The sequence below is a fragment of the Lolium rigidum genome, chromosome 4 (assembly GCF_022539505.1).
Source record: "Lolium rigidum isolate FL_2022 chromosome 4, APGP_CSIRO_Lrig_0.1, whole genome shotgun sequence".
In the NCBI taxonomy this organism is placed as follows: Eukaryota; Viridiplantae; Streptophyta; class Magnoliopsida; order Poales; family Poaceae; genus Lolium; species Lolium rigidum.
In genome coordinates, this window is record NC_061511.1 from 238,982,831 (window position 1) to 238,995,106 (window position 12,276).

A 12,276-nucleotide genomic window follows, 5' to 3' on the forward strand; every position below is an offset into this window, starting at 1 on the left:
TATTGAAATAATGGCTTGGATAGGGCTATTTGCTGCCTGGGCTCTATTAGCTGGCCTGGCCCATGCTGATTGGGCCGTGAATTGTTCAAGGCCCACCCACGGCATCGCGTTCTCGACATTGCTCGGACGCCCAAAGTCGACCTCCAAACCTCCCAGCCGCCGCGCCCCTGCCGTCGCCGCTCGCTGCTCGGCCGCCGGCCCTCGCAACTTCTCCTGCCGCGACGCAAGGCCGGCGAAGTCGAGATCAACCCTTCCCTGACGGCAGACGCGACCTCCACTGCTCTCGATCCCGCAGTTTACCCCGCCGGCACTTTGTTCGTTGCGAGCAGAACCGGCGACTCCCTTCACACGTGTCTCCGCCATCGCGCGCCGAGGCCACCGTCGCAACCCGCATCCCCCTCGCCGCCGGCGACCATGGTGTCGCAGCACGGCATCCTCCTCGCCGCCGGCCTCATCTCCGATCACTTCGGGCCCCTCGTAGCTGTAAGTCCCCTCTCCACCTCCTCCCCCCCGCCATTTTCCTGCCTACACCCGCTCGCGTGATGCCCTCACTCCTAACTCCTTACGCCCGATCTCCCTCTCGCAGAAGGTGTGCGAATGCCTCCTCCGCCACGGAGCGCTGCAGCTGCCGGAGATTGCGCGCCGCCTCAAGCTCCCGCGGAACCACTTGAAGAACTCTCTCCTCGTCCTCATCCAGCACAATTGCGTCCAGGCCTTCTCATCCCCCAATGGCAAGCCCGTACGCAAATCCCTCGGTTGTATGATCGGATTCGATGCCCTGTTAGTCCGTGACCCTGACTCCATTGTTCTTGCTGTTCTAGGGGCCGGCCGTAGGGCAGTGACGCTCTACTTGGCCATCTTCGACAACGTCCTGCATCGGCTGCGCTTTGCAAAGTTCCTCTCTGTCATCCGTGCGGACATCCCAGAGGTCCTTACTCCGGTTTGATTTTGGTCCATGTTTTAGTACACTTGCATGCTGTAAATCGGGGTTGATCCAAACAGACTTCATAATTCTCTGCATGCTAAAATCAATGTGGAGCAGAACGTATTGTAGATTTTCTCCATGTGTGAAATCATGCATTGTGATCCTCATTGCTAAATGCATCTTGACCTTGACTGAGCTTACAATAGTGTTTATTGGCTTCTTCAAAAATTAGATATATGTGATGACGTGGGAAATTAGATATCTCTGAGTACTATCACACTAAAGAATACTAACATGTCTTGACAATGAGAAACTGAGAAATAATATACCTGGTCTGAGCTTACAATAGTGTTTATTGGCTTCTTCAAAAATGAAAGATTTGTTCCCTATGCAAGCCCTTGATTTGATCGGTTTTTCTCAGTGCTTAGCAAGTATGCTGGTAGTATTGTTTTGTGATAGACTGGTGGCTGATATGAGAAACAATATTCCTGGTCTGAGCTTACATTCTAATAGTCCTGGTGCTGTTTTTGCTACAAATATGCCATCCTTTCCAGGGTCATAATCAATCATATAAAAGTTAAGTTTGTTTTAACATCATGACTACAATCATTCAGTATTCATTTCCTTTTCACAGTTTATGACCTTATCCATGGAGCTTATGTGTGTTGCAGTCAGAAGTTCTTATCGAGGGATTGCTTCAGAATGGCCGGCTAACATTTGACCAACTTGTGGAATGCACAATCTCTAAAGTACCAGAACGTATGTATTTTTTAATTATATATTGAAATTATTATGCAATCATCTTATGTGTATTTTTTATTGTGGTGTTCTTATTCCTTCTCTTGCATAATCTTTGATATTTTCTGGGATCCTGACTAATAGTGTTTCCCTGACAATGGATCTTTACCATGTTTCAGGCACCACCAGACCAGAAAGGGAAGAAATACGTTTGAACTTCAACAAACTTGTGTATGCACGTTATGTGGAGCGTTGCCCAAAACCTGAACCTTCTTTTGATCTAGACGAACAGCCTACACCTGCGAGGAGAAGAGTACAAAAAGTGTGTAAAGCGATTCCATCTTATGGAGTTTCCTGGTTACATAAAAAGCCTGTTTTCTACTTATTTATGGTTTTCCTTTGGAAATTAATCAGCAGATAATGTATACATAGATTGGTAGAAGTTGACTAGACTTGGTAGTTTATTACTTTGGTCTGGTAATTAGACATCTTAGCTAGCTAAGTGGTTATGGAGTTTCAGATATTTGTTTGTCAGGCTGTTGATGAAATACATCTTACCCTTAACTCATCAGTCATAATCTATATATTGACTACGCGACAACTTGTTTACTACTACCAAAAACTTGATTCTTTATTGTTTTACTCTATTTTTTCTGTTGATATATTGTGTAGACGATTTTTGGTTACATGGACTGACAAATTTATCTTTTTTACAGACCGTCGAGGAGGTTATTTCACTTGAGCAGAAAATTGTCAATACTGCAACACTTTCTGAACCAGAAAGATTTTCTGCGATCCCATACAGCATGGAAGATGCATCAAATGCAAATGATTGTCCTCGAAACGCTGTTCGTGGTGCTAAGGTGTTTTAGTCTTTTTTACTTATTGCCATCGCCATTTCTGTGGTGACTCATGCTTTTACGGAAAATATTTAGTGTTAGTTGTTTCAGCAATCCTGTTGTTAAACCTGGATTTTTTTTTGGCATATGTAGATTCTATGTTAATGGCTAATAATGCGTTTTCTGATAATTTTTGTAACTTTGCGCCTAAAAGTATTCACTGGGAAATAATCAAAGATATGCAATGTGCTACTTTTAGCATCATGTAACTCTCTATTTGTCGTAATTTCATCAGCGGAAATACGGAGCCTTTGAGGTAGATGAAGAGCGCAACTCAACAAGTGCAGAGAATGAAGTACTTTGGCGGATAAATTTTGAGAAATTTATATTCCGTCTAAAGAAGAAGGTGCGTCTTTGATTCAAACGATTTTCATATGAATTTTGAAGGATTGGAATCTCTAGGAGTTTTCTCGAGCCATGGTACTTTGTTTGCGGTTTTATTTTAATATACAAAGACACTCTTTGGTATGTGTTCGAGAAAAAAAAAAGTTCCACTTTGACTTCGACCTCGCGTCCTTCCGCGAGCGTTGCAGGCTGAAGAAGGCTGCTCTGCTTGCTTCCGTGACCTGCCCACAGGAAGCCGAGGAAGAAGAGGACATGCCCCTCAATGGTGCGCTGCAGCTCGTGGGTGGCGGGTCGCTTTGCGCCAGGGGGCACTCTCATGCTTCAGCTTGGGATTGCGCGCGAGGGGGAGGTGATCGGTTAGGATGCCTTGGCGTCATACCTGCGCTACTTCAAGGAGATGCCCATGTAGGCGGAGGACTTGTCTGCCTGTTTGATGCTCTTTGGCTGATTGCCGGATGTCCTCCCGTGGGCCGGCGATGGAGACGTGGATATCGTGGTCTGATAGTTGTAGCTTTCTCCCTTTGTTGTTGGTTCTCCTAATCATGTCACACTTCTTCTCTTTGTTGGTGTGGAATGTGCGTAGCCTAAACTCTTTGGCACGTTGTGATTCTAGCTATCAAGTGGTTCTTCTCTCGGGCGGGAGTGACTAAATTGCAGGTGGTGTCTCGTACCGCTGTGGATCGGTGCCTGAGCAAAGATTTTGATGATTTCTTCTTCCTCCTTGCTGATGACACCTGTGGGGATATTCTTCTTGTTTGGAGGTCTACGGTGGTGGCTATTTCCAACCCTCACTACTCCAACAACACCATTACTGGGTCGTCTGGGTGGTGGTTCACTGGCATCTATGGCCCGCAATCTGATGCGGATAAGTGTCTTTTCCTCCTAGAGATCAAGGACGTTAGGGACCTTCACCCGGGGCCGTGGGCTGTTGCGGGTGACTTCAGCCTCATTGTAGATGCGGTGGACAAGAGCAACGCCAACCCCTAATAGGCGTATGATGAGAAAGTTCCGGCGCCTGCTCTCGGAGTTAGATATCAAGGACCTCTATCTTAATTGTCATCTCTACACATGGTCTAATGAGCGGGAGTGGGCAACCATGAAGCGGCTAGATCGAATCTTCTCCACGGCTGGAATTTCCTTCATCTTTTCTCTTGGCAATGAGTTCCTCTACCTCGGACCACTACCATTTGCTGCCCTTTGCTCCTCATTCAGGCGGCTGAGATGAGGACGGGACGTCGCTTTCGCTTTGAGGCTGACTGGCCTAAGGTGGATGGTTTCCTAGAGGTAGTGGAAGGGGGGGGGGGGGGGGGTCATCTGCTCCCAAGAGCCGGATAAGGCGCCGTCCGGGTCCTCACAGCTTCTCCGGCAGGTTCTACGTGGCTTGTTGGCATATCATCAAGGGGGACATCATGGAAGTTTTCCAGGATTTGTGGAGTGGTGACTGTCGGGGCTTACATGCGGCCAATCAGGCCGTGGTCACCCTTCTGGCCAAGCATGCTGATGCGGTGGAAGTGAGAGACTTACGCCCCATCTGTTTGATTCATAGTGTGGCTAAGCTCGTGGCTAGGGTGCACTCTGGGCCTCGCCCCCCGCATGGCGGAGATTGTGGGACCCCATCAGAGCGCTTTCATCCGTGGCCGTTGTCTTCATGATAACTTCCAGCTTCTTCACTATACGGCACGGAAGCTACACGCGCTCAAGAGGGATGCCATCTTGTTTAAGTTGGACATCACCAAGGCCTTCGACAAAGTGCATTGGGCCTTCCTCCTTGAGGTTCTAATATGTGGCTCACCATGATATGCGGTCTTCTTTGTACCCCATCCACGCGTGTGGTGGTCAACGGTGCAGCTGGCGAGCTCATCTTCAACAGGCGTGGGCTGCGGCAGGGTGACCCCCTCTCCCGTTGCTGCTTGACACGGTGTCACGGTGATGGACATCCTCCGTATGTTGTTTGAGAGGGCGGCGGCAGACGGGCTGCTGTCCAAGCTGGCTGCGAGTGATTTCCGGCATTCTACCTTGATGTATGTCGATGGTGTGGTTACCTTTTTCTGCCCGACGAAGCTGGACCTGTTGGCCTGTGCCCCATTGGGGAGGACTTTGGTGTGGCGTCAGGTTTGCGCACGAATGACGAAGTGCTCCCTCCACCTGATCCGCTGCCATCCTGAGCAAGTGGAGTTGGCGCGCTCGATTCTGGGCTGCGAGGTGGCCTCTTTCCCTTTCAAATACCTTGGGCTCCCCGTTGGTCTAGAAAGGTGATGGCCGCTCAGTTGCAGCCCATGGTGGACAGTGCGGCCAGTTGGTTGCAGCCCTAGTGTGCGAAACTTCTCAACCGTGGAGGGAAGACTGTTCTGGTCCAAACCACTCTTTGCGTGATACCCCATGCGATGATGTCACTGGACATCATGTGGAAGGGCCGGCAGGAGGTAAACGGTGGGCACTGCTTGGTGGCTTGGGACCAGGTCGCCTCCCCAAATTGCTTCGGTGGCCTTGGGATCCCAAACCTCCGGCTCCTCAACCTTCCCCTCTGTTGCTGCTTGGCATGGCTCTAGGAGGTGGACCTGGTCAAATCCTGGGCAGAGTTTGACATTCAGCTGCCTGGTCCCTGCACGGCGATCTTTCACTTGACCACAAGCTTTGTGGTTGGCGACCGAGCTCGCTTCTGGAAGAACTGGTGACTCAATGGAGACAGTGGTGGATATCGCCCCGAACGTGGTCAAGATGGTCTCAAGAGGAGGGCAAATGCATGCTCAGTTAGAGGGTCTATCTGGACAATGGCTAAGGGATTGTAGGCCCGACATGGGAGAGGATGCCCTAGCTTAGTTCTTCTAGCTGTGGCACAGGTTGAGTGGTATCGCTCTTTTCCCAGAGCGTGAGGATGTGCTAGTGTGGCGGTGGTCTGGTGATGGTCGCTACTCATCCAAGTCAGCGTATGTGGCTTTCTTTGCAGGCTTGATGAAGGCAGCCATCACCGACGAGTTATGGCGCTCTCGGGCACCCTACAGCTGTAAGTTCTTCGCGTGCTTGGCCTCGAAGAACCGCTGGACGGCGCACAGGTTGCAGCGTTAGGGTCTGCCTTGTCCGGCGGCTTGCCCACTTTGTGGAGACCCTGAGGCACCTTCTTTTGGGATGCGTCGTGGCTCGGCAGGTTAGGTCCTGGGTGCTCTGGACAAGGGTGACTAGCTCCCAGATGGAGACACAGAGTTGGTGAACTGGTGGTTGTCTCGCTCTTTTCCTAAGGAGCATCGACGGGATACACCTGGAGGCATAGGAATGATGTGGTCTTCAACGACGCGTTAGCGTCACCGACGGTCATTAGAGAGAAGATCAAGGAGGAATACGATAGGTGGGGCTTGGCAAAGTTGTTCCATGGCACCACCTTCTCCTTTCCGGAACCGATAGATTTACTGTGGCAGTTAGGAGAGTAGACATTGGATGGGGAGCTGCCACCCCATGTTGGCAGCATGAACTTAGCCTTCTTTAGCTCTCTTCTATGTGATTGATACACCTATCCTCGAAAAAAAACTCAAGAGTTTGATGCTAGGATTTCTTTAGGCTTGAAGTGGTTGACAGTAGCTTCTCTATTATCTATTTGACTGGCTTCAAACGCACATAACAAATTCCGTAAGTGTTTCCTATCATCTGTATTTTGTAACCAGTAAGGTCAGTCAATGGAGAAATTATTCACGTAACAGCATCTCCTATGCCCCTCCCCCACCCCCTCACACACACAAGCGCATGCAAAAGGAGTGAGGAAGTTCTTGTTTTAAATATATTTTTATTTTTGTATCTGAAGGAAGCATATAATTCAACTTTGTTAATGCCTACTTATTTTTCTTGTATTGCAGTTCTGTGCAGACCGAAAGAAACCAAGGCTGAAGGTTGGCACACATCCTATCTGGGAGTCATTTTTCGAGGCTAACTTAGCTGATACGGATACCAACTCTGGTAGTACCCATTATCTAGCTTGAATATCCTTTCAATAGTTGATCCAGAAACACTGCAATTTTATTTTATGGCTTCACCCTCTCATTTTTTTTATGAACACAACTTTTTGTTGCCTAAATTCCTGTTTTGAATTTTATTAGTATTAATAAAAAAAGCTAGTCTCTGTTTTAGCTACTCCCTTCGATTCATAATAAGTGTCAGAGCTTTATTATAGACCGAGGGGAGTATTTATTTTAATGTGTAGCTTCGTCATGTTTTTGAATCAGCCAGATAAGGGAGAATACCACATTCTAGTTTAGTCCTGTGCTGGCATATGCTTATTTCTTGAAGCTCCCCTGTTCTGGGATTTGTTTTAGTTTCATTTGCAGGAAAAAACAAGAGGTAAAAAAGAGTCATAAGAGGATAAAACAAATCTAGTATACCTTATTTCGGTAGTTGCACAACATTTTCTTTTGGCAGAGACACTACCAGCGCAATGCCTCCCTAGATACCAAGTAGGCAAGTAACCAAATTGCGGAAGTACCAAACTACCATGACACATTCTTACTGAAGCTACATGGTTTCAGTTTGACTATAGTTATCTGTGCAAATAAATCACTTATACAAAACATATGTAAATTAGACGACCGAGAAGTCTATCCTCGCGAGCACTTGCATGCGAATTATTTTCGATAAACATAACAAGTGAGTTCCCTTTTTTCAGTGACATCATCAAGAAATGGTATTTTGGAGAGAGTAGGACAAAAGGAAGGAGGTGCAGCAATGACACTTGATCAGATCACAAGAGTTCTAGAGGATTTGCAGTGTACAACTTCCACTGATGATCCGGAAGCATTTACTTTTGGTAGGATTTATATGAAATGCTCTATTGATATTTTTACTGTGCACAAGTCCGATACATCAAAGTTCTTTTGGTAAAGTGCTTGGCATCAAGTCTAGTTCTAGCTCTCACAAAAATGATCTGCGTGCTATGGGGTTTGTAAGTCAAACCTTGCCACTAGGTGATTGCTACCACAAGGAAAATCCTTCTGGTCCACTCCAGTTCTAGACTAAACTGTGGTAGCTTAATGTATCAGTTATGTTTTTTGCTTTGTAGATACGATTATGTGGACCTGTCCACACTTGCACTTTTCCAAGATAAGGAGACCAGTTGATTGATCTGTGCATGAAAAGTAATCATAGTTAACGTTGACATTTTGCAATGTTTTCATAATTAGTTTGAGCCTGGTTACTGTTAGGTTTCTGTTACTGGCTCATGGCCTGCTATTTTGTGTAATTATGCTCCACGTAGTGATAATACAGTATTCAGATAAAGCATGAAAAAAGGATATAAAGCAGTACTTGAAATTATGTTGTAGAAACCTACTCTCCAACTGACTAGTCTTGTTCTACTCAAAATATAAGGTGCACTATATTTTCGCTGGTCAAAAACGTACACCTTTGACTATGATTTGTACTTGTACTATGTCCACAAAATTAGTCCAAAGATATATGAAAGGAAAGAACTTTGCAAGAATAATGCAACAATACCATTTATACATTCTCAATCTATATAATTTGGTATATATATTAGTGCTCAAAGTCGCGTATCAGAGAACCTTGCAAAATAAAGTGTTGCCTTACATTTTGGGGCGGAGGGAGTAATAAATGCGGCATACAAATTTTGTATGCCAGCCCTCTTTTACAGTGATCATCATATGTTCTTTTTGTAAGATTCATAAACACTTGATGTTCGAATTTAGTATGTCAGACTTGAGTGAACATCATAAGTTCATTGTAAGATTTTCATGACAGTGCTGCTATCTTTTGTAGATTTGCGCAAAATGGTTGAAGCTTGCAGAAATGAGGAGGTACAGTGTTGTGGTACTGTTAATATTTATTTGAGTTAAAAGGCACTCCTTTATCCATTTACTTAGCAACTAAACTGACGTGCACATGTCTTCTGTTCATGCATTGTAGATAGAGTCGCTTGTGAAAAAGAAATATGGGCAAGAAGCCTTTACAATCTTTAGGCTGTTGGTCACGCAAGGTTGTCCAGTTGAAACAGATCGAGTAAGTACTCTTGTAGATTGATGAAATTTCAGAACTATGCCCTGTTATTGTTCTCAAACTATGTGTTAAGTAAGCTTCTGTTATGTGCTGATATGTTCATGTTTTATGATTGTTTACTTGACAACATGTTTTCCTGTTGCAAATTGCAGTACACAAGACTAACATTGATTGCAAATGTGCAGATTATTGATACAACAATTCTTGACAAACAGATTGTTCATTCAACTTTGTACAAGCTATGGAAGGATGACTACGCGGATTCAGAGGTCTGTCTCATAAGTTCATCAGAATAGTAGCATATCTTGGGCAGAGAGGATGGAAAACCTCGTTGATTTGGATGTTCGTTGTGCCATTTCTCCAGAAGATAACTTTACTTCTTTGATGGTCTACTAGTTTACTACTTCCTCCGGTCGGATTTAATCGACGCTGAGGAAGGCTTCCGTATGCATGTCTTAGGCAGTTAGCTGCGTCGATTAATTGTGACCAGAGGCCCTTATTGACCCTACAAATGCAGTATGATATATTGCATTAATTTCAGCATAAATGTCCATAAATATGCAATCATTAATGCAACTTAAGAAGGCTTCTGAGCTTCGAAACAGCTTAAAACTAAGCACAAACTTGATCAGAATAGTTGGTACAAGAGTAAGTTTCATAAAATCTGCATGACCCGTGAAGTATATAAGCGCAAAGTATATCCAATTATATGTTCTAGAGGAACTGCTGCTTATTCTGTGAATGGTGCTTGAACACTATTCAAATATTTGTAGTGCTGTAATTTGTAAGAGCCGAAATGTGTAGAACTTTATTCACCATAAGTTTCACTAGCTTAATGTTGCATTAGAATAGTTGGGACTACATGTGGTATACTAGCAGTGACAAGTGGCCTATCGAGAGAACCAACTATCGATAGTAATATATGTGGAAGTGATTCTATTACACTACCACTGTATAAAATGGCCTGAAGCAGCAAGTTGGATGCATCTGCTACTAATGTTTTTTGTGCTTCTATTTTACTGAACAAGATTTTTGCTCCCAAAATGTCACCAATTACTACGCTATCATCAAACTTAGTTTACGGTAATAATATTACTAAATGGAGACACAATTTTTCGACAGAAAATTTTAAGTTTCAGTTGCTTTCCTGGAGCAACAGTTCAGTACTTTCACAATACTTCTGCTACCCCAGTGCCAAACTAATCTAAGAATTGTCCACTGATCACTCCGACGAATTAAATCCCTGGAACAGTTCTTGAACTACTACATTTCTTCAGTAAATTGTGGAAATATTTACATACATAGTGTACTGCTATATGGTAAGTTCATAAGAGGCAAAAAAGTGCCCCTTTTTGTGCTTCTGTTTACAATAATTGTATTATGTTTACAGAAAATCACTTCCGCGCCAGGAACAGGGTATGCACAGTTTTTTGTATGGAGAGCGAAAAATACATTTCGTGAACAGTTCATCGATATTCTCTATCATGCTGCTTTTAACTTACGCCAGGTGGTAAACCACATTGTTGAACTTCTACTCGAGGTTATCTTCTGATCATCTTTCAACATTGCAGTTTTTTGCTGTAAGCTGTGATTGTCTAAACTACACAATCTTTATTTGTTTTAGTTATCTTAAATTTATGATCCACTTCAGGGTTGATATATGCCCAATATGTGGATCATGATTCATAATCGCTATATAATGTATTGTACACCCTATCGTATCAGTACACATGTTTCAATACTAAATCATATGTTCATATCCTCGTAGGCTTGTTTTAGTTGGACCAGGATGTGCCTTCCATTACTTCATCCCAACTGCAGGCCAGGATGATAACGGGTCTTATAATTTAATTAAGAGCCAATAATTTCCTGTGTTCCAATATATAAAACCGTCCTCAGAAACAACTATTAAGTTAATAAATGGAATAAGCAATTGGCGAGACAAAGTATGCAATTAAGATCTTCGTAGTTGAATAAGGGCTGTCAGCAATATGGGATTTTGCCGGAGCAGGGCATAGTTGCTATTTACACAAAGTCTAGCATCGTGCCATCTTATTAAATTAACCTTTGCCATCTTAAAATTTAGCTTGGTTTCTTGAAGCGTGTTTTACTTGCACTGATGTGTGCACTGTGCAACCTCACCTCATGAATTGCTTCAAAAAATATTGCAGGCTCAGGGTCCAAAGGATAAAATAGAGTGCACTCGAAAACAAAAGGATAAAATAAAGCTGCTGGAAAGAAGAAGGGACATTTTGATCCAAGCACTCATTAGACATGATGACTCTCTCATGTTGTTCCATGATTTTTGAGATGGATCTCTTTCCTAAAAGTTTGACAGATTCACTTGGTTCTCGGGTCAGTATATTAAGAATGCAAAAAATCTATAATCATGCACAACAGGCGCTCTAGAGTTCTCGACTTCTCGTACCAATATAATTAAGAAGGGATTGGTTATTTTATTGGATGAATCATTAAGACTTTGTACATTTGGCGATGGCAGTGAGTTTGAGTTTGGAGTTCCATTCATCTTTTCTTTATCAGGCTTATTAGTGAAATACCCTAGATCTTAGTGGGAAATCCCATTTCTGAACCGATCCTTTTGTTTTCCACTTGTTATCATCTGGGATGTCAGTTGTCAGAATATCCAATCGTCAGTAAAGTGCACCACCGTATCTCAACCATGTGCACACATGCATGAAAGCCTACAGCTAAGGGCATGGCATGTTCACTGGTATCAAGTCAGCCGGCTGTAGGAAATTAGAGGACGTGGAAGAGAGAGGGTTAGCGTCTTAGCGACGGTATCCTCCTTGTGTTTACTAGGGTGTCTGCAATGGACTTTTTTTTCTTCCGTGATGGACCAAGTTTTTCCGTTCTTCTCGCCTGAGACTCCAGAAAATATGCAATTTAGACGTACGAAGGTCATCGGTGGTTCGGGAATTCGCGGCGTCCCAACAACCCAAATCTCCTCCCGTCTGTCTGCGGCATGCACGATGAAGTTCATATCAGCCCTTTTGAGCCATTCATTACCATTACCAATGTGGCCTGGGAGTCCCATCCTAGATAATCTGCACACCAAGTTGCTAAAAGTGGATGCAAAGTGATAGGAAACATTCAGTCGGTTTTTTCCCTCCTTCGCATGTCGAACAAATAAAGGCAAGGAAGAACCATACCCGACAAATCACAGACGAATGAGCGTCGAGCAGTGATCTAGGGCGGTGAAACGAACAACTTCCTGCGAACGAGAAAAAAATCAGCACACAAAGAACATAACAAGAAATCCCTAAGAAGAAACCAACACACCTCAATCAAATCCGCGTACAAAATGGCAGCGGGTAAAAGATCCTGCGGCAGCGCTGTTCTAATATCCGAGTAGAA

The 12,276-nt window shown here is 44.2% G+C and overlaps 1 protein-coding gene and 1 pseudogene across 1 annotated transcript; one reads left to right on the top strand and one right to left on the bottom strand.

Moving 5' to 3' along the window:
- The window catches only part of LOC124648463, a 3,631-nt pseudogene extending 3,268 nt beyond the window's left edge, over nucleotides 1-363 (bottom strand).
- Nucleotides 364-414: 51 nt separating this feature from the next.
- On the top strand, nucleotides 415-11,210 carry LOC124649956 (DNA-directed RNA polymerase III subunit rpc3-like). The gene is made up of 14 exons (XM_047189524.1): nucleotides 415-483; nucleotides 587-731; nucleotides 822-928; nucleotides 1,597-1,684; nucleotides 1,843-1,985; nucleotides 2,380-2,526; nucleotides 2,798-2,908; nucleotides 6,753-6,852; nucleotides 7,556-7,696; nucleotides 8,665-8,702; nucleotides 8,812-8,904; nucleotides 9,087-9,170; nucleotides 10,292-10,441; nucleotides 11,073-11,210. The coding sequence occupies exons 1-14, from the start codon at nucleotides 415-417 to the stop codon at nucleotides 11,208-11,210; spliced, it is 1,554 nt and encodes a 517-aa protein (XP_047045480.1).
- Nucleotides 11,211-12,276: the final 1,066 nt, after the last annotated feature.

Coding starts and splice junctions, on each gene's coding strand:
- LOC124649956 (XM_047189524.1), top strand. CDS start 415: ATGGTGTCGCAGCACGGCATCCTCCTCGCCGCCGGCCTCATCTCCGAT. Junction 1,986..2,379: donor CGAGGAGAAGAGTACAAAAA/GTGTGTAAAGCG, acceptor TCTTTTTTACAG/ACCGTCGAGGAGGTTATTTC. Junction 2,527..2,797: donor ACGCTGTTCGTGGTGCTAAG/GTGTTTTAGTCT, acceptor TAATTTCATCAG/CGGAAATACGGAGCCTTTGA.